The 22,466-nt window shown below is 42.0% G+C and overlaps 1 protein-coding gene and 1 pseudogene across 1 annotated transcript in view; one reads left to right on the top strand and one right to left on the bottom strand.

Annotated features, from left to right (window-relative positions):
- LOC139479059 (uncharacterized) overlaps positions 1-22,466 on the bottom strand; it is a 103,889-nt gene that overhangs the window by 18,332 nt on the left and 63,091 nt on the right. Inside the window, exons 47-56 of the mRNA XM_071261813.1 lie at positions 21,347-21,394; positions 20,292-20,974; positions 18,985-19,127; positions 16,420-16,514; positions 15,241-15,388; positions 14,029-14,279; positions 9,724-9,924; positions 8,405-8,550; positions 2,316-2,415; positions 2,120-2,208 (exon numbers count right to left, since the gene is read on the bottom strand). Coding sequence (XP_071117914.1) covers positions 2,120-2,208; positions 2,316-2,415; positions 8,405-8,550; positions 9,724-9,924; positions 14,029-14,279; positions 15,241-15,388; positions 16,420-16,514; positions 18,985-19,127; positions 20,292-20,974; positions 21,347-21,394 — 1,904 coding nt within the window. The remainder of the gene's footprint in view (positions 1-2,119; positions 2,209-2,315; positions 2,416-8,404; positions 8,551-9,723; positions 9,925-14,028; positions 14,280-15,240; positions 15,389-16,419; positions 16,515-18,984; positions 19,128-20,291; positions 20,975-21,346; positions 21,395-22,466) is intronic.
- LOC139479069 (uncharacterized) lies at positions 4,571-6,413 on the top strand (annotated as a pseudogene).

Here is a 22,466-nt window from a genome sequence, read left to right as displayed (position 1 = left end):
GCTGAGTGCAGCGTTAAACAACAAACAAACAACATCTCTGACATATTCTTCTTTGACACGAGGAATACCAGAGAACAGAAACCGCCGCTGGTATCCGAGTTGGCAAGTGCTCAAATTTCTCCCTTCTCAAGTAGAGTCTTGATGGCTAAAGTACGCATTTGCCAACTTGGTCATTCCACGATGGAATCAAGGACCTGTAGGGTGGGATACACGTGTTGGACTGATGGAAGTGCAGCTTGTACCCAGTTCAAATCATGTAAAAAATCCGGCAGTCAGATGTGAGAAGCTGCCAATTGTTGATGTAATCTCTGATCCGTTCCCCCACTTGTCATGGGGATGGGGATAGATTGAAACCTGGTCGGCATCCAGTGACAAAACAAGGTTGATAGGGTTGGTTGATGTAGAGTTACACCTAGAAAGTCATGAACAGCACCCTCCCATGACCTTAGGGATTAACGACTGAGGAAAGAGGGCATGGCGTAACAAAAAGAATATCGGACCAAAGCAACATGTTTCATCTAGGGTGGATCTTAGGGATGAGGAGGCGAGTTGACAGGCCTCTTGTGAGGTGTTGCCGCGAGGTTGATGGTAGACATTCCGTTTTGTCCTGAGGCACCTCGTTGATGATTTTGTGCAACTTCTGATTAAACAGCACTGCAGCTGTGATGGGCTGTGCGAGCAGACTTCTTGAAGGGCTCAGAGATAAGAGGTGTTGTCTCCAGGTGAGCTGAAGCTGACTAACATCTTCATCTGCACCAAGATAAGATCTTCCTGCATTTTCAAAATCCTCTCCTGCACAGAGTGTACAAAGCCCATCTAGTCCAGTCGTATCTCCATCAGAGTATCCTCTGTCAATTACTTAAATGACTTGCGGAGAGGAAGCATTACGTGACAAACTCTGGCAGCAATCCAACTTATGTAAGTATCTTATTTATGCATGAAGGCCAAGGCAGAGAGTTGAAACTAGGTTCTGGTGAAGGTGTGTCGACAAACTCTTGCCGTTCAGGCTTGTGGGTTGACAGGTCAGGTGCAGCAGGTGGCCGTAAGTTAGGCAGCAGGTGATAGATTTCTTCTATCAGTTCAACAAAGGTGTAATCGTGTCGTAATATACTGACAGCTGCTGCTTCCTCTACACTACTGCCAACCCATGTAAGATGTTGGGATCCATAGCCGACCTGTCTGTAGCATACTGTTGACTGTCAACTGGGTGTGAGCCACGGTCACGTGGAAGGAGTAGGTTCCCTGTTGTAATCCTGCTGATCTCGTGCAGGGCTAGATGTAACGGTCAGCCTCAGCAGAGGGTTTGTCTCAGGAACATATGCCCACCCCTTGCTTAACTGTTGAGGACAGTTGTCGCCACAGATGCAGAAGGTTTTGCTTCTGATCGTCTTGCCGATACGCTAGTGGTAGCTGCTAATCATGTGGACGAGGAGGGGTATCTGTTATGTTAAGTTAAGGATCGCGCTGTACACGAGTTGTATGCCTATCTGCCAACATGTCGCCTATACCAACCTCCATACTGACGACAGTGGTTGGTGAGGGTGAGTCCATGGTCCAAAATTACGTCAAAAATACTACCTATACAATTTTTACACCCAAATAGCACAGACACAGACACAGACACAGACACACAAACACACAAACACACACACACGTATGATTAGGATTGCTGACAGTGAAGAGGATGTTTGTTGAAATTCTACAGATGTTGCAAGAACATTGGCTATGATGTAATAGAGGCAGTGTATTCAAAGGAATATAACTTTGTTCATTCCAACAATGGCACAGGTGAGAATAAAATATGCAATTGGCATATTTTAGAGGTTTAAATGAAACATTTTTCTAGTATGTGACCCCAATTGATTTTCCTTGGAGATGTAAATAAAGACATAACAATTCATCTTGAGTCACAGACTTGCTCATACTTAGTTTTTCAACTAAACATCTGCCTTTTCATGCCTTTGTCTGATAATTTTCATTACAATATTTCAAATTATTTTGCAACATTATCACTTGACATTTTCAGAGAGCTAAAAAGGCTATCCCGTATTAGTACTACGATTTCATTGTTACCAGCGAACAGGACAATTCATTATGTATTATTGAGGCCACAACTTACCTCTGATCGTTTAACTTTACTTTCTTCTGCTGCGTCACCAACTTCGTCATTGAGACTAGTAGCAATATTTTCAGCCAATCGTAGAATATCTGTATCACAGCACATGATATACGGTAGTGAATAGAACTGTTGAAATCACACAGAAATAAACAAATATTTGGAGAAAAAAAAATCTTCTGATTCTACCTATACCTACCTTGATCGCCTGCCTGACTGTTTGTTGTTACTGACAAGTTTTGGACCATGTCCCGCAGTACTCCACTCACAGACTCAGTCCCTGTCTGAAGGTTGAGCACCTGGCAGCCACAACAGAAGCGATTCATAGAGTTGTGTTGAGGTAACAACAAATATTTAAGCATGTTTTTCGTTTCCCAACCAACGTTAATTCGGAGGCTTGACTATAAACCCTTTTCTTGTTCTTTCTCCGAGTTGCACCACACTTAAAATCATCATTCTAATATTGTCCATAGTTTATGTCACAAGCATAATTTTGTTGAGCTTCACCATAGATATACCAGTCATTATCTTATATATGTGACAAGCAGGCCATCAACTGGAAGGGTTGTTGAACTGGAAATAACTGTTTTTCATAGAAATAAATAAAAGAGAGTTAAAAAACAATAATAAAAACAACCTGGATGAGCTGAATAAGAAAACAAAGCTATTTCATTTCAATGAGCTGAATAAGGAAACAGCTATTTCATTTCGATGAGCTGAATAATCAAACAGCTATTTCGTTTCGATGAGCTCAAAAAGGAAATACAGCTATTTCAGCAACTCTGCACAACTAATCATAGCATCATAAACCACAAGGCCACCTTGTGAATAGGAAGGTGTCTTGTATGCAGTAGTGCCAATCATATCTCTCTGCACATTCATAGCAACAACTGAACTTCTGCCATTGATTTGTTATCCATTTTGATTATTCTGTATCTCCTTATGAAATAATAGCATTTAGTGATTAGAACTAAATGCCTTTATGTTAGGCTTGGCACAGTTGCTAATATTATTACAGCGAAATACCTTCATTCCGTGCGGCTACGTGCCGTTTTGCATGGTGCCATCGTCTCTGGCCTAGATCCGCTCTTGGCACGTCCGGTAAAGGAGCGTTTGTTTATATTTTCTATGACCTGTTGTAGCGTGACATCAGCTCACGCAGCACTTGCTCTCCAGCTTTCAGCCGTACAACACATAGTTATATTCGCGCGTTCATCTAGAGTTCGTTGCAATTACCATTAAGAATGCCACCAAAAAGACAGGCCGCCTTAAATCACCGCCTCGTAAGGAGCGGGAAAATAGCCAGGAGGGAACCAAGTGTCCGGCAAGCGACATCGGCTACTGGTAAGTCACGGAGATCAGCTAGATCTCCATTGCACGGACCCCCCTTGCCAAGTGTACAAATAGCTGCTAACTTGCTAGTTGAAGCAGATGATTCGGACAATTCAAACGTTCTCCCGCGAGTCGATCACGGAGACATCGAAGAGCCTCAACAAGTGGTGTCGCCCGTTCCGTCGATGCTAGCTATATCGAGCCAACTCAACAGCATACTGGATATGCTAGGCAAACAGATGGCCCAAGATACTTCTCGGAGCTTTACTGGCATGCGAGGGGTAAGTACAAATGATCTGAGGGTAACGGGGTCGGTGGTGTCAAGAAATCCCGATGTGTTGTCATTTAGCAGTGCACACTCGGGCGAGCCGGGAGTTTCCCGTGACGTCACACCACGTGCAGTGTCAGGAGCGGGGTCAACCAATCAGGGAACAGGGGATTCCCTGACCTTCCAGGCGGATGCTATCAGCGCTCACGTCCGTCAAGTTGTACGGGAGAGAGTATGGAGAGGAGAGTTTGTGGAGTTGACTACATTGTTGCCAGGCGCACAGTCGCATGACGATGACGATGCATTTAAGATGCAGATGGATTCGTCGGGTAATCTGCGATTCTCGCCTGCCAAGCCGGCTAACGCCAGGGCATTAAGCATAGGCCAATGGACGTCAGCTTTCCACATATATATGAGCATTTACGTGGTGAAACATTTTTGTCAGTCCACCATACAGGGCATGTTGGCATACATGGAAACAATCCGTAATGCCGCAGTCCGCTCCGGGGGTTTTGGCTGGTCAAACTACGACCAGCAATTCCGACACCGTATGGCGCGAGACCCAATTCGGGAGTGGGGCAAGATAGACGGTGAATTGTGGTTGAAGCACATGACACCGACTATGTCCCGTGTTCAAGAAAATAAGACTGAACGCTTTACAGTGCCTTTCAGCAGGGGCCGTGACTTTACAGTCAACGCATGCTGGGACTACAACAGGTCAAGGTGCGCCAGGCCAGAATGCAAGTTTATTCATAAATGCTCCAATTGAGGCGAGCAACATCCCCCCTATTCTTGCTTTCGCGCAAAGGGGGGTCGTAGACCCTCCAAACAACTTAACTCCACACAGGCAACCCATGACAAAGGCACTGGCCCCAACTTCACTCATACTCACTAGATTAAAGCGACATTTGTAACTGTACAAGCATTCTAACCATGCCCATGCCATTTATTTATTACAAGGTTTGGAATCAGGTTTTCAACTGGAATATAGTGGGGCACGCCTAAGTCGTTGGTCTGAGAATCTACGCTCAGCCAGGGATCCCATTTTACAAGAGATAGTAGCTGCCAAATTGAAAAAGGAAGTAAAATTAGGTAGGGTGGCAGGTCCTTTTGAAACGCCGCCCCTGCTGAACCTACAAGTTTCACCCATCGGTCTCGTACCCAAAAAGCAAACGGGTAAGAGTCAGTCCTTGCTGGGGACAGACGATTTTCGTTTAATACACCACCTTTCTTATCCTCAAGGCAGATCAATCAACGACAACATAGACAGCGAAGCATGCTCCGTGTCATATGCACGGTTCGACGAGGCTGTCAGTATGGTACAGCAACTTGGTCCAAATGCTCTACTTGCAAAATTTGATGTGAAATCGGCTTTCAGGATTATGCCGGTACACCCTCAGGACTTTGAGTTGCTAGGCTTGTGCTTTCAAGGTAAATACTACTTTGATAAATGCTTGCCGTTTGGCTGTTCCATATCATGCTCAGTGTTTGAAAAATTCAGCACCTTTTTGCAATGAACGGCCAACTCATGCATTACCTTGATGATTTTCTCACAGGCGGAACTGCAGGAACGAAAGACTGTGGTGACAACCTTGATACATGTCTCAGTACTTTCCAGGAGCTGGGAGAGCACATGAGAAGACAGTAGGTCCTGCATCCTGCTTAACATTCCTAGGTCTTGAAATCGACACAGTCAGGATGCAGGTTAGAATACCACAGGAAAAGATTGTAAATATCAACGCCATCATACACGATATGCTGGCCTCAGGTAAGCACAAAGTGACCCGTAAAGCTTTGCAGTCTCTGGTGGGTATAAGCTAAACTTCATGTGCCGGGCAATACCCATGGGTAGACCGTTTTGCCGCAGACTGATTGACGCCTATACAAAGGTAAGTCATCAAGCACACCGTGTTCGCATCACGCGGGGAGTTCGGGAGGACCTAGAGGTTTGGCTCGGGTTCTTGGGGGAATTTCAGGGTGTGTCGGTTTTTCAGAATAAAGAGTGGGCTGACAATACATGTCTGCAGCTGTTTACTGACGCAGCCAGCACTGTGGGGTTCGGCGCATACTATAACGGGAACTGGGCAAACGGGCTCTGGCCCCGTGAGTGGGTGGAGGACGGTTCGACTCGTGACATGACACTGCTGGAGTTGTTTCCGATTGTGCTGTCAGTTTGTCTGTGGGGGACAGCCTTTGCTAACAGGAAAGTACTTTTCTTTTGTGATAACCAAGCTGTAGTGTCAATAATAAATAAACAGTCTTCAAAGGCACCCAGAATCATGTCACTGATTAGGCAGCTAGTGCTGCAGTGCCTCAAACACAACATTTTGTTCAAGGCCAGATATATAACAACACACGACAATATTATCGCAGATGCACTGTCGAGATTTCAGTGGGAACGATTCCGCAATGCAGCTCCATCAGCCAATCTGCATCCCACACCACTTCCAGACAATCTCTGGCAGGGCTAACAATCGAGGCAGAGAGGCTCCTTCAGCGATCATTGGCGGTAAACACGTGGGCAACTTACCAGGCAGGAACCCAAGCATTGCAAGCATTCAGGGCATCACAAAACCTGGGAGATGTCTGGCCGGTTCCAATAACTCATCTGGTACATTTCATTGCTCACCTGTCAGTGTCAGGACATGCACCGAGTACGGTAAGAACGTATATGGCCGGTATCTCAACGTACCATAGGCTACACAGCATGGAAGACCGCACCGGCCACTTTGTTATTACTAAAATGATTACGGGGATGCAAAAGTGTCAGGGGAGGCAGGATCACAGAAAACCAATAACAATAGACCTGCTCAAAGTAATTGTAAACAACCTGCAATTTGTCTGCTCTTCTACCTATGAAGTAAGATTGTTCAAAGCAGTATATTGCTTGGCCTTCTTTGGTTTCTTTCGGGTGAGTGAACTCGTGCAAACCAAACTTTCTCAGCCAGGGTGCGCTTTCTTGGACCTAGAAGTCCAAGACACGACTAAGACAGTAACTGTCGCTCTAAGGCATTCAAAAACGGACAGGCACTCACATGGCATAGTTGTTTCCATTTCCGCCATACCTGGCCACAATCTGTGTCCAGTGGCTGCAGTTAAAGCATACCTAACAGTTCGATCACAGGGTCAGACTCAAGCTTTCGTACACTTTGATAAATCTCCCCTGACCAGGTATCAATTTCAGGCCGTGCTAAAAAGAGCACTGGCGCATAGCGGCATCTGCACAGCAGCATACTCTTTGCATTCCTTCAGGATTGGCGCAGCAACGACAGCAGCCGGTAATGGAGTGAGTTCAGATTTGATACAGCACTTTGGCAGGTGGGGGTCAGAATGTTATAAAAGCTATATACGCATACCTGCAAACATTTAAATCGCCAACCATACAAGAACAGTTTTCTTCCTAATGATTCATGTTTTCAGTATGGTTGATTGGGCCCAGCTTCCTGACCCGGGCGAGAGAGCACCTACAGGACAGTGACTTCGGTATTCCAGGGGGATGTCTCTGGTTGGCAAGGAGCGGCATGAGGTGGGAGGAGCTGACCGAGCTGATAGATGCCCAGGTCAAAGCAATGCAGACACCACCAAAGGCGGTGGTGATTCACCTTGGTTCGAACGACCTGGGTAAGGTAACCACGTGTCAGCTATATCATGAGATCAAGCTGGCACTCCTGAGGATACACCTCCTCCTACCTGGTGCGGTCATTCTGTGGTCAGACATGCTGCCACGGAGGTACTGGCATGTAGCCAGCCGTGCCCGGGACCTGGACGGGGCCAGGCAGAAGCTGAACAGACGAGTGGGGAACAGGGCCCGTGAGCTTGGGGGGATACGGGTTCCCCACACAGTGTTCAACCGGCAGGAGCAGCAACTGTACCTGCGTGACGGGATTCATTTGTCACCGGCCGGACTTGATCTTTTCACACAAAACATTGGCAGCTCCCTTTCCGCAGTATGCTTGTAGGAAACATTTTCAGTATAGGATAACACGGTGGGTGTACATGAGCGCGAATGGTTGTGGGGAAGCACCTTGGTGCTTGTGGCGGGGTGCTGGTGGACTGCATTACAAGTTACATTTGGCGTCTTGGGATACATCCCAAATTATAAATTATTTAGGATAGGGTTACCCGCTTTACAGCAGGAACCAATTTATCCATTCTGCTTTACAGCAGATGGCTTAGTGTCCGCTTTACAACGGATGGTCAGCTTGGCAACAATAGTTGCCCTCGCTCATGGTTTGGCAATGGTACTTGCCTGGCAGCGATAGCTGCATAGCAACATGGGTTGCTTGGCAACGGTAGTTGCAGGGCAGCGGGCGCTGCATTGGTAAGCAACATGGGTTGCTTGGCAACGGTAGTTGCGGGGCAGCGGAAGCTGCATCGGTAAGCAACATGGGTTGCTTGGCAACGGTTGTTGCAGGGCAGCGGTTGCTGCAGTTGGGGTTGCTTAACAGGGGTTAAGCTCATTGCCGTAGTCCACCAGTACCTCCACATCCGCGACCATTTCATCCAATAATATCTCGTCTTAATTTGAAGCTCCGCTATCATGCATGATGGCGGAGCCTGTCATAATGGAGCCATGTCCTTATATAATTACATTACATAATGCTACTGTAGTAGTACTAGTACCATAAGAAGAATTACAGCATTCAGAATTAGATCTGGACAACAATCATACATAGCTCCGAACTAACCTGTACCGAGACAGTGACAGAGGTGCTTGTGTCATAAGAATCAAACACCAGGATGGACACATTGCGTGTGTAGTTCCTGCTCTCCAGCCCTGCAGGAAGTGTCAGGTGGGAGGTTGACGACTCCTGGCCATAGTACAGCAGCATGTCTGCAAGACAACCCTTGAATATAGGACTGCACCACTAAAGGAAGGGCAAGGACCACCTGATTCTTTCATATTGCTATAGTTAATCTGGCATGCCATGACAATAGCAATATGAAAGAACCAGGGGGTCCTCAAAAAAGTGTTAAGTACAGAATACATCTAGCCATCAATCACCACTAGCTGACAAGTTAAATTGCATTTAGTTAATGTCATCACAAATCGATATAATGAAGTCTCATATAATTGGATAGAATGAAATTATGGGTTTTGCTCCGCAGTAAACACTATCTAACTACAGCAAACCAGTGACCATGTGTTTGATTATCCTTACAAGGGCCCACTTGCACAAAGCAATCTAAGCGCTACGACAATTGTAAGCCTATGTTAAAGTATGGGAGTTATGATCATCATAGCGCTAAGATCGCTTTGTGCAAGTCTGCCAAGGGCACAGTGCTACTGGCTAGCTTTAATTTCATTACGCCTGTCAGGAAAATTCAGAACTGTCTTATCTCTACAACCACCCGCTGACTATATTTGATGCATTACTTATTTTGAACAATATTTGAGTTATATCAGTTAAGGTGAGGTGAAACGGGAATTAATGTCGTATTCATGATTAGTGTACTTCTATAGTGATGTGCATGCATGTGTGTGTTTGTGTTTTAAATGACTGAGCCCACCAGTCCTTGTTTCATTCCCTTAATGCCATGCAGGGTGACAACAAGCAGAGGCAGGTTATATGTATCAACCAAATCTGGGAGGAAAACCCAAAGAGATGTTGGTTGTAGGATTTGAACACTTTGTTGAAACCAAACAAATAGTCACGTAACAAATGTTATACTTAGGATAACACTTTCAAATTCTAGCACTTTTGGGGGTTCCGTCCAATCCGTGATTCAAACCCACAATCTCAGAGTCTGGCTGAGTGAGTTAGATACCTGACTTTGCATGGTAGCGATTAGGTGCCTCACTCTGAGAGTGTGGGTTAAAATCCTGGATGGGACTCAACCCCAAAAAGTACTAGAATCTGTACTTTACTAAGAAAGTGTTATCCCAAGTATAACATTTGTTACATTTGACCAATGTACTCATGAAATGTCACACCAAATAATAAAGTTGCTATCCCTAAAATGTTTCATGTTATTGACATATTCAAAGAAATGGAGAAAGTGTTACCATTTTGCCCGGCTTCATTCTGCAGATACATCCGATACAGCAAGGGCGAGTCTTCATCTACGAAGTTGGTGCACGTGGCAGTGAACTGGGTGATGATGGCCTGGCCTGACAGGGGGGAGATGCTGCAGGACCCGGGGACAGGGGGGCTGTTGGTGATCACAGTGTAAACTGTGCTGCCTTCCTCAGACTTGCTGTTGGTTGCTAGGAGAGTCATTGTAGTGACAGTAATATCATGAAGAGAGATCTATATACAAACTAAATACAGGCTGCTGGTTGCTAGGATAGTCATTACCTTGAAGTGACAGTTATATCATGAAGGGAGATCTATACAAACTAAATACAGGCTGTTGGTTGCTAGGATAGTCATTACCTTGAAGTGACAGTTATATCATGAAGGGAGATCTATACAAACTAAATACAGGCTGTTGGTTGCTAGGATAGTCATTACCTTGAAGTGACAGTAATATCATGAAGGAAGATCTATATACAAACTAAATACAGGCTGTTGGTTGCTAGGATAGTCATTACCTTGAAGTGACAGTTATATCATGAAGGGAGATCTATACAAACTAAATACAGGCTGTTGGTTGCTAGGATAGTCATTACCTTGAAGTGACAGTAATATGAAGGGAGATCTATATACAAACTAAATACAGGCTGTTGGTTGCTAGGATAGTCATTACCTTGAAGTGACAGTAATATCATGAAGGGAGATCTATACAAACTAAATACAGGCTGTTGGTTGCTAGGATAGTCATTACCTTGAAGTGACAGTAATATCATGAAGGAAGATCTATACAAACTAAATACAGGCTGTTGGTTGCTAGGATAGTCATTACCTTATAGTGACAGTAATATCATGAAGGGAGATCTATATACAAACTAAATACAGGCTGTTGGTTGCTAGGATAGTCATTACCTTGAAGTGACAGTAATATCATGAAGGAAGATCTATACAAACTAAATACAGGCTGTTGGTTGCTAGGATAGTCATTACCTTATAGTGACAGTAATATCATGAAGGGAGATCTATATACAAACTAAATACAGGCTGTTGGTTGCTAGGATAGTCATTACCTTGAAGTGACAGTAATATCATGAAGGGAGATCTATACAAACTAAATACAGGCTGTTGGTTGCTAGGATAGTCATTACCTTGAAGTGACAGTAATATCATGAAGGAAGACCTATACAAATTACATACAGGCTGTTGGTTGCTAGGATAGTCATTACCTTGAAGTGACAGTAATATCACGAAGGGAGATCTATATACAAACTAAATACAGGCTGTTGGTTGCTAGGATAGTCATTACCTTGAAGTGACAGTAATATCATGAAGGAAGATCTATATACAAACTAAATACAGGCTGTTGGTTGCTAGGATAGTCATTACCTTGAAGTGACAGTTATATCATGAAGGGAGATCTATACAAACTAAATACAGGCTGTTGGTTGCTAGGATAGTCATTACCTTGAAGTGACAGTAATATGAAGGGAGATCTATATACAAACTAAATACAGGCTGTTGGTTGCTAGGATAGTCATTACCTTGAAGTGACAGTAATATCATGAAGGGAGATCTATACAAACTAAATACAGGCTGTTGGTTGCTAGGATAGTCATTACCTTGAAGTGACAGTAATATGAAGTGAGATCTATATACAAACTAAATACAGGCTGTTGGTTGCTAGGATAGTCATTACCTTTAAGTGACAGTAATATCATGAAGGGAGATCTATACAAACTAAATACAGGCTGTTGGTTGCTAGGATAGTCATTACCTTGAAGTGACAGTAATATCATGAAGGAAGATCTATACAAACTAAATACAGGCTGTTGGTTGCTAGGATAGTCATTACCTTATAGTGACAGTAATATCATGAAGGGAGATCTATATACAAACTAAATACAGGCTGTTGGTTGCTAGGATAGTCATTACCTTGAAGTGACAGTAATATCATGAAGGAAGACCTATACAAATTACATACAGGCTGTTGGTTGCTAGGATAGTCATTACCTTGAAGTGACAGTAATATCACGAAGGGAGATCTATATACAAACTAAATACAGGCTGTTGGTTGCTAGGATAGTCATTACCTTGAAGTGACAGTAATATCATGAAGGAAGATCTATATACAAACTAAATACAGGCTGTTGGTTGCTAGGATAGTCATTACCTTGAAGTGACAGTTATATCATGAAGGGAGATCTATACAAACTAAATACAGGCTGTTGGTTGCTAGGATAGTCATTACCTTGAAGTGACAGTTATATCATGAAGGGAGATCTATACAAACTAAATACAGGCTGTTGGTTGCTAGGATAGTCATTACCTTGAAGTGACAGTAATATGAAGGGAGATCTATATACAAACTAAATACAGGCTGTTGGTTGCTAGGATAGTCATTACCTTGAAGTGACAGTTATATCATGAAGGGAGATCTATACAAACTAAATACAGGCTGTTGGTTGCTAGGATAGTCATTACCTTGAAGTGACAGTAATATGAAGGGAGATCTATATACAAACTAAATACAGGCTGTTGGTTGCTAGGATAGTCATTACCTTGAAGTGACAGTTATATCATGAAGGGAGATCTATACAAACTAAATACAGGCTGTTGGTTGCTAGGATAGTCATTACCTTGAAGTGACAGTAATATCATGAAGGAAGATCGATACAAACTAAATACAGGCTGTCGGCACCTAGGATAGTCATTACCTTGAAGTGACAGTAATATCATGAAGGGAGATCTATACGAACTAAATACAGCCTGTTGGCACCTAGGGACCATCTTCCAGCGGCAAGAGAGTTAACTGACTATAAAAGTACAGTTTCCACCCTTGCCAAACTAGGCTGGTATTATGGAGTTACATTTTGGCTGGACTAACGAGTCTATGCATAGTCCAATCAAAACCGCACACTGAAATCGAAATCCAGTTCGTAAACTGTCATCCAGATTTCGGTCGATTGCAGGATTTGCAAAGCATGTTCACTGCCAACTCGTTGTCAGCAGATATTTTCCAAATCTTTTCATGTTTTTAATCAAGGTGCTCACGTGATTTGATGCATTTCGCGTTGTAAGACCCGTTTTATCACAATATAGGTCTTGATTATCGAACAGATTGTCCTAACTCGGCGACACCATTTTGTGTGAAACAAACGCAAGTGATATGATAGGTGGAATCTGGTTGGTCTATAGGAGAGGCTTAGAAGAACATAACCGGTAATAGCCACTGGTTGCGCTACGATCGAGTCAAGGAATTCCAGGCTAGTTCGGCAAGGGTGGAAACTGGAATTTTAAAGTCAGTTAACTCTCTTGCCTCGGGAAGATGCCTAGGGACTGACTTATTCATCTTTGAATGGTGAGTGAGTGAGTGAGTGAGTGAGTGAGTGAGTGAGTGAGTGAGTATGTTTTACGCCGCTTTTAGCAATATTCCAGCAATATCATGATGGGGGACACCAGAAATTGGCTTCACACATTGTACCCATGTCGGGAATCGAACTTGGGTCTTCAGCGTGACGAGCGAACGCTTTAACCCCAAGGCTACCTGACCGCCCCTCTTTGAATGGTGGAAGACAGGCTCTGGTGCCGCTGTGATTTAAAAAAAATTTTTTTTTGGCCTCATGGTTTATCACACAAAAGGCCAAGTTTGATGGTCATGCTCGACTTCATAAAAAAACCAATTACTTGTTTGCTTCTCTACAGACAATAGTGCGTCTTGAAGCAGTGACTGACACATATCCTGTCTCTATACAAAATCCCAGTTTCCCCCAAAAATATTAAAAAACTTTTTATTTTGACACATATTGTTACTTTAGGCTTATGCTATCACCTCCCTTTGAGCATGTTGGATAATTAACATACTAGTACTCTGTGTATATTGTTCATTACAGAAGAAAGAGGTCTATCATTAGAGTAACCATGTCAATCATTACAGAGCAAACATATCAATCATTATAGAGCAACCATGTCAATCATTATAAAGTAACCATGTCGATCACTATAGAGTAACCATGTCAATCATTGCAGAGTAACCATGTCAATCACTATAGAGTAACCATGTCAATCATTAGAGTAGTGAGGTCAATTGTTACACAGTAACATTCAATCAGAGTAAAACATCAATCGCTACAAAGTAAACATGTCAATCATCATATGCAGTCATAGGAACATTGTTAAATGAAACAACAGTTACATTATATTGGTAATGCAATGTGTAGGTACTATTTATTGTGATATGCAATACTATTAGATGAAGAGATTCACAGCCTGTATGGTAGATAGTTATGCCAGATAGTTACCTTTAACCCTGATGTCATAAACATTGGAGACCTCAAAGAAGTTGGCCGACAGTACAAACACTGACTGACGAATGCCGGTAGTTGTTCCAACAGCAAGCTCGGCTGCATCTATAGGCAGGTTTGTGGAGGAGCGGGTGACGGACCACTCATAGGTCTGTATGGACAGTCCACTCTCATCACAGTTGACACACACAGCTTCCAAAGCCAGGAGCTCGGACGGGTTCAGCTTCACCCCACAACCCAACTTACACCTGCAGTCAACAACACGTCAGTAGGATCCACCATGCAGAGATCACCTTCATTGTAACTGTTTAACTTAACCATATACTTTCCAGCTTGCTTCAACAATAAAGCTGTAAATACCCAAGTTTTAAAGATATGAAGAAATGATTGGATTTTACAGCAGCTTCAGACAATAATGTCAGTTTCATTCACAAGAAAAGAGTGAGTGAGTAAGATTCTAAGCAAGAGTCCAGGAAAATCTAATCAGGGAATGGGCTTCTCACGTAGTAGATATGTTGACAATCAGGACCAACAAATACTTTAACCATTCGGCAACCCCACAGCCCCAATAGAAAAGTATACCAAAGTATTACTATCTGTCCTGCTTCCGCTCTACTGAACAATCAACATAGAGAGGACTTATAATAAATTAATTAGATTAATTAGATTTTTAACATGATTAGAATCTATAAGGTGGTGTGGGGCAGCGGTCTGATTAGATTCACATGAAGTATGAATGTTTGGTAGCATTGCCTACCTATATGGTATTGTTCATTAAGAACAGTCAATATGGCTGAAATACTGCCGATGCGTCATTAAATATGACCTCACTCATCAACAACAGGAACTGTCACAGCACCGTAGGGAACACATAAGCACATGTACGTAGCGTCTCCTTGGGCAAGTGACTTTGTTTGAAAAATGCCTCTTTTCACCAAGCAGTGAATGGGTACCCAGTAGGATGAGACTGTTGTGGCTGATAACCTAGTGCCTCACAGGAAGCTTGAGTTGAGAATGAAACTCAAGTGCACACTGATTCATTAACCAGGGTAATAATACAGTGCTTTGAACGCTTTAGTGCATCGTAAATATGATCATTATTAGGTATCATTTTGATACAGATTTCAATTTAATACCTCGGCTTAACTATGAGATGGACTTACTTCTGTGATATAGTACATACCTGGTAGAAATACATTAAAGGATTACCTCACAAGGAGTGATGGTGTCGTTGGGTTGGTGATGAGGACACTGATATTTGCAGCTGATCCTTCCAATCCTGACTTTGACAGTCTAATACTCAGTCTGTATGTTTGCTCAAGTGTGAGCAGATCTGATGGTATTGTCAAAACTGCTCCTGCAATACCAGACAAATATGGGTACACCCAATATGTAAAGAGTCACCAGCTCAGTCAATGTTTTATCATATCAATATGAAGACTATGGATCAGTCCCAGACGAATTCTGCGATTTGCAGAAAATGTAACTTACCACAGAATTGTAGAAAAATTGCAGAATTTGCCCCTTTTTTTTATCAACAATACAGTAATTTTCATTATCTTCAAGCTTTGTTGCACTCAAATGATGCCAAAATAATTAACATGTGATTCAAAAATACAAAATATGAATCCTGCTCTAACACAAAATTTGAAATAAATAATTCTCACTTCTAAACATTCTTGTGGTATTATGACTAGATAAACTGTTTACATTTAAACATGAATAAATATCAGTGACACTATACATGTCTATTTGCATCATTTAATGTCTTGAAATGTTTAAATGTAAGAGATTAAATTCTGTCAACGAAAAAATGAGTTTGTATTAATTTTCAGATAGAAAAATGTTTTTACTGCAGAAATGTGCAATTTTAGCCGAAGTTATTTGCAAAAATAGCATTGAAAGCATTGATATAGACCTCTTCAACAATCAATTCCAATGCCTAGATATAGGCGTGAGTTACCCAATCACTCATATTTTCAGTGAGAGTGATATTTTGAGGGGGGGGGGGGGGGGGGGGGGGTGGCGCGGGGGAGAGAAATGATCTTAAATCACCTTCTTTTGCTGCTGAAGCCCTAGGCATACTCAACAGCCTCCATGGTAATAGAAGTTAAACCATTGTTTTTGTTGTTACCCTGTCTGGCGCTCAGCATTGAGAGGCTATAACAAGGACTGGTCCGCTTGGAGTGGGGTATTCATGTTAAACTGCGGCATGGTATCTCAGTGAGCTAGCACTATAAATCAGCATTAGTCCAGAATAGTACAAGCAGACATACACACGTCGCTATATAAGTGCAATAATCTTGGACTCGACATTAAACCTTATTTCACCTCACCTCACCTAGCCATACTCTCTAATGTACAAATAAAGATATGCAGCTAGTCTACCTGAAACTGGTAGAATGCTGTCAGCACTCTGTCCCGGCCACATAGTGTTGAAGAAGTCACATAACCCTCCATTCTGCGCACAGGACCAGGCAAAACTACAACAAACAATTCATTATTGCAATGAAGCCTTTCTGATTCATCACTTCAAACTGTTAAGACCACTGACAATATCACAACTGTATCCTATGTTATATAAAGTCACCACAGCCTAAGGAGAAATACAAATTCAAGACTTTTCAAACTAGTTTGGTGATTTTCAAGGCTTGTCAAGGTTATGAACACACAATGCCATTTAGAAAGTGGTCAAATGAAATAAATGTTATATGTGGGATAGCACTTTCTGAGTAAAGTATAGATTCCCGTACTCTTTTGGGGTTGTGTCCTGTCCGGGATTTGAACCCACACTGCCAAAGTGAGGCACCTAATCGCAGCACACAAAGTCAGCAATCTAACCCACTCAGCCAGCGAGGCTTTCACAAAAATGCAAGTCTGACACTTTCTAAATGGCATTGTGTGTTCATAGCTTTTGGCCATGGGAGCCATGCCAATTTAGGCTACCAGTTGTGATCCAGACTACCAGTTTGTTTTTTTCCAATCATTTTTATTCCAGTTTCAGTGGTTACATACACAGTGATATATATATATATATAGCATTATTAACAATTTGACACAGCATATTTGTCTAAGCGTAAAAAATTGGATAGGCCTTGATCATGTAGGATCAAGCAAGATGTTCTGGCATGAAAGTTGTTAACACCATATTTATGAGCAATCATAGAAAGATAAGCTAATAATAAAAGAATAAACAATACCAAACTATAATATTGTAATCATTATATTGGAGAAACACTGTAGTTTTTCTTTGGCAATAAAGTCAAAGTGATTGGAAATAATCAATAATAACACACAGTCAGCAATCTATGTAAGATTCAAGGCATCATGTAAACCAAAATACAATTTCCACTTTCTGTTATAAGTACAAAGCTTATTATTAATTTTTGCTGACAGATATTCCAAATAAATAGCATCTTTCAATACTTGTTTGAAAAATGTCCATTGAGGGTTTCCTTTTCTTTAAACTAGAAATAAAAATGTGTCTCTTAGCTAACATAATAATATGATTATTTGCAGATTTTGCACTTATTTCACCCAAACATACATTAAATCTTGTAAAAGACTACTAGTTGTCGGACCTTCATTTTTGTGGAAGCCTCAGTGGCTGAGCGGGTTAGATCACTGACTTTGTGTGCTGGCGATTAGGTGCCTCACTTTGGCATTGTGAGTTCGAATCCCGGGTGGGACTCAACCCAAAAGTGAACGAGAATCTGTACTTTATTCGGAAAGTGTTATCCCACATATAACATTTGTTGTGAAGTGTGACAATAAAAATCCAAGCTTTTCAAGAGGGACTTCAAATTCAGGGCTTTTTCAAGCCTGTACGAACCCTGAGCTCCAACATAATAAACATCATGGGGCTATAGCCAGTTTGTACCTGATGTTTGACTGGTCATCTGAGTTGGGGCTATAGCCAGTTTGTACCTGATGTTTGACTGGTCATCAGAGTTGGGGCTATAGCCAGTTTGTACCTGATGTTTGACCTGTCATAAGAGTTGGGGCTATAGTTTGTACCTGATTTTTGACTGGTCATCAGAGTTGGGGTTATAGCCACTTTGTACCTGATGTTTGACTGGTCATCAGAGTTGGGGTTATAGCCAGTTTGTACCTGATGTTTGACTGGTCATCTGAGTTGGGGTTATAGCCAGTTTGTACCTGATGTTTGACTGGTCATCTGAGTTGGGGTTATAGCCAGTTTGTACCTGATGTTTGACTGGTCATCTGAGTTGGGGTTATAGCCACTTTCTACCTGATGTTTGACTGGTCATCTGAGTTGGGGTTATAGCCACTTTGTACCTGATGTTTGACTGGTCATCTGAGTTGGGGTTATAGCCACTTTGTACCTGATGTTTGACTGGTCATCTGAGTTGGGGTTATAGCCAGTTTGTACCTGATGTTTGACTGGTCATTAGAGTTGTGGTTATAGCTACTTTGTACCTGATGTTTGACAGGTCATCTGAGTTGGGTATATAGCCAGTTTGTACCTGATGTTGGACTGGTCATTAGAGTTGTGGTTATAGCTACTTTGTACCTGATGTTTGACAGGTCATCTGAGTTGGGTATATAGCCAGTTTGTACCTGATGTTTGACAGGTCATCTGAGTTGGGTATATAGCCAGTTTGTACCTGATGTTTGACAGGTCATCTGAGTTGGGGTTATAGCCAGTTTGTACCTGATGTTTGACTGGTCATCAGAGTTGGGGCTATAGTTTGTACCTGATGTTTGAATGGTCATCTGAGTTGGGGTTATAGCCAGTTTGTACCTGATGTTTGACTGGTAATCAGAGTTGGGGTAATAGCCAGTTTGTACCTGATGTTTGACTGGTCATCAGAGTTGGGGTTATAGCCAGTTTGTACCTGATGTTTGACTGGTCATCTGAGTTGGGGTTATAGCCAGTTTGTACCTGATGTTTGACCTGTCATAAGAGTTGGGGTTATAGCCACTTTGTACCTGATGTTTGACTGGTCATCTGAGTTGGGGTTATAGCTAGTGCTGGCATTCAGCACCAGGGGGCGATTTCTGGGCAGTGTCAGGAAAGATGCAGAAGGAGACAGTGATGTCACTAATGGACCTGGGAGCATTTTCAAATAACCCTGAAACAACAAGGGAGGGTTTATGAACATTTCAATCTATACACGATTAGACTTTCTCATGTCAAAGTTAATCTGTTGCCAGAGCAGGATTACATAATACTGCCAGCAACAATCAGTGAGAAATAGTCATCCAAATATATGGCATATGTAAGGACTTATTCATGTGTTTCACACCATTAGGGACCATACCAAATGTTGCCCATCATTGTGTGTATTAATATGTCTAGATGTGAACTGTCGCGAGAACAAAGGGCTAGGTCATCGCACTGGCACAAGTTCTCTATGTATCTTGGGGCACAGGCAAATACTCGAGTTTCACAGACTATACAATGCAGAACTCCACCATTCAAATTCGAAATAGACAGCACAAAGCACAAACAGTATGGTTCATGTCGTCAATAATTTTATGTTTTTAAAGGCATGTCATGCTGAAATGTAGATTCATGAAACACGAGTGTTTAATACCTGCATAAACTGTATACTTCACAGTACTTCATCAGCATACAAATGTACTCCACCTGACTGAAGAAGTGACCACCCATACAGCCTGTGCTCTAACACTTTCACTTTGATAAAAGTGAGGTTTGAAGCTGTCTGACGAACTGGCATATTCTGTATCACTGTTGACTCCTGATTGGTCATTCATTATAGCTGGGAGGAGTCCAAATTTACTACCCGGGTACCCACCCCATTATTACCCTACCCCAGGTATACCCGCTGTTGGTTTCAAGAGATAGGTACAAATGTCTGTTTAGGAATAGTTTGACCGTAGCCCTGGCAAAATGTATTTAGACACTTATACAAAACAATCTGGTCATTCATACACTGAAGTTTGACTGAAGTTTTATCTTTATTGAAACATATAAAAGTCAGAAGGAATGTGTGCATAGTCGGAAAGAAATGCGAACATAAGTCACTTATAGTGTAACCGTGGAAGTTCTAGATACGTTTTGCCATTAAACAATATATCACATGACTAACCACAGGTCTGTTGTCACGTGGGTATCCGGGTCCTACTCAGGAACCACCCGACCCGAGTACCCGTGTTACCTGACCCAGCCCTATCATTCATGTTGTTTGATTGACAGGTGGCAATAGATTAACTCTATCTGTTGTTTTCAATAAGCAGCTTATTAATGAACAAAAAAAGAAGATTGTACTCACACATGCTCGACTCTGGTATTCAACAGATCCTGTCCTGAAGACGATCACCAAACACAGCCTGTTGTAGCCAAGAGGCAGCATCTTTTTGCCGATATGAAACGACTCACTTGACACTACCGCAGAGGTCAAAGGCAGGGTCACCTCTTGAAAATCATCTTCAAATCTGCATCTATGTGGATCACCGATCAAGTCTTGGGATACTGTCCAGTTGTATGACAAAATGGTCAAGTCCTCGCACACAGACGAGTATGTGGATGTAAAATGGATGTCATGGCCCAAAGTGTACTCTGTAGCCGCCAGTAAACTATCCCCAACACCCAGGATTTCAACGTTCATTGAACAATTGTTTGCATTTTGTACAGTGACTGTTACTATCGAAGAGAAGAATTTACCATTGACATAGGTGTTCCCCCAGATGCTATATATGCCTGGTACTGTAAACTGCTGACTGACGACTTGGTACTCCTGACTGTCAGTCTGTTCTGTCAGGTTGAAGAACGATAGAGGATAGGTGGCTCTTCTTGCTGGTGTTATTACTGACAAGTTGGATGTACACAGGTATTTGTCAAGAAACCGAAGGTGTATTTCAGCTTCAGAGGAATAAAGGTTCCTCAGTATAAGGAACAGGAGAGGGCTCCCTGTGGATACACTGACAATTTGGGGCATGAGGAACACGTAAAATTCTGAAATCAGAGAACTTCTGTGTACTCCTCAGTTTTACATTTATTATCATCATCATCATCATCATCATCATCATCATTTAAACATGTTAGTCTTACAGACAAACAGATAGACATTGTACAAATTCTGATCATCGTCATCATCATTTAAACATGTTAGTCTTACAAACAAAGATAGACTTTGTACATTAAAACATGTTAGTCTTACAGAAAGATAGACATTATACAAATTCTAGTCATCATCATCATTTAAACAAGTTAGTCTTACAGACAAACAGATAGACATTGTACAAATTATGATCATATGAACTCCAAGTTTCTATGACCAGGTGAGCACTGAAATCTATATCATGCGGTAAAATAGTTCACACTCACGATAAGGGTCAATAGCATAGGATGCCTCGCCTGAAGGGTTGATTGTGCCTTTCAAGAAAAACAAAAGCATAGAAAGATAACCATGATGACATTAAAAGGTTTTCTCACAGTTTCGACTTTGTGTGCCATCCCATACAAACTAATAACTGAGATACATCTTCAGTTGTATACTTTTTAGGGAGCTGAGAATGTAATTTGAAAGTTTGTTTATTGTTTAACACCGCACTAAGCAATATTCCACCTTTAGAAGGTGGCCTGTAAATAGCCGAGTTTGGACCAGACAATCCAGTGATTTACATCATGAGCATTGATCCACACAATTGGGATATGATGACATGCATCAACCAAGTGAGCGAGCCTGATCACCCGCTCCAAATGGTTGCCTCTTACGACAAGCATAGTCGCCTTTTACGATAAACATTGGTTGCTGAACACCTATTATAACCCGGATCTTCATGGGTGTAATTTGAAAGCATAACCCTTAAGAATGTTGACCCAGGGTAATATTATGTACTGTGATTTTTATAGATCTTGTGTGAAATATATCTATATCAAATAACTAGCTTGAATATATAAAATACATACTAAAGAAAATCCTCTGAGCTCCCATCTTCCTGAGGCAAGGGCGTTAACTGACTATGTTTCTTTGCTTGATCGTAGGGCGACCAGTGGCTATTGCGAGTTATGCCCCTTCTATGTCCCTCCTACTGCCCAATCAGATTCCACCTAACATATCACTTGGATTTGCTCCAAACACAATGGTGATGCCCAGTCAAGACGATCTGAGCAATAATCAAAGTCAATATTTTAATAAAACGTGTCTTACCCCCTGAAATGCATCAAATCACGTGAGCAACTTGATTAAAAACATAAAAACATTTGGAAAATATCCGTAGAGTCCGAGCTGACGGTACACATTTTGCACATTCTGCAGTCAACCTACATCTGTACTTTGAAATCCATGTTGTTTACCAACCGAATGTATAGTTCGTTAGGTTTTTCGTTTTTGATTGGACTATGCATTGACTCGTTAGTCCAGCCAAAATGTAACTCTGGAACACCAGCCTTGTTCGGCTAGGGTGGAAACTGGACTTTTATAGTCAGTTAACGCCCTTGCCTC

Source organism: Haliotis cracherodii, unplaced genomic scaffold, assembly GCF_022045235.1.
Source record: "Haliotis cracherodii isolate W230 unplaced genomic scaffold, xgHalCrac1.p SCAF_1, whole genome shotgun sequence".
NCBI lineage: Eukaryota > Metazoa > Mollusca > Gastropoda > Lepetellida > Haliotidae > Haliotis > Haliotis cracherodii.
The sequence above is the reverse complement of the archived record's forward strand: the minus strand, read 5'-3'. Positions and strand labels throughout refer to the sequence as shown.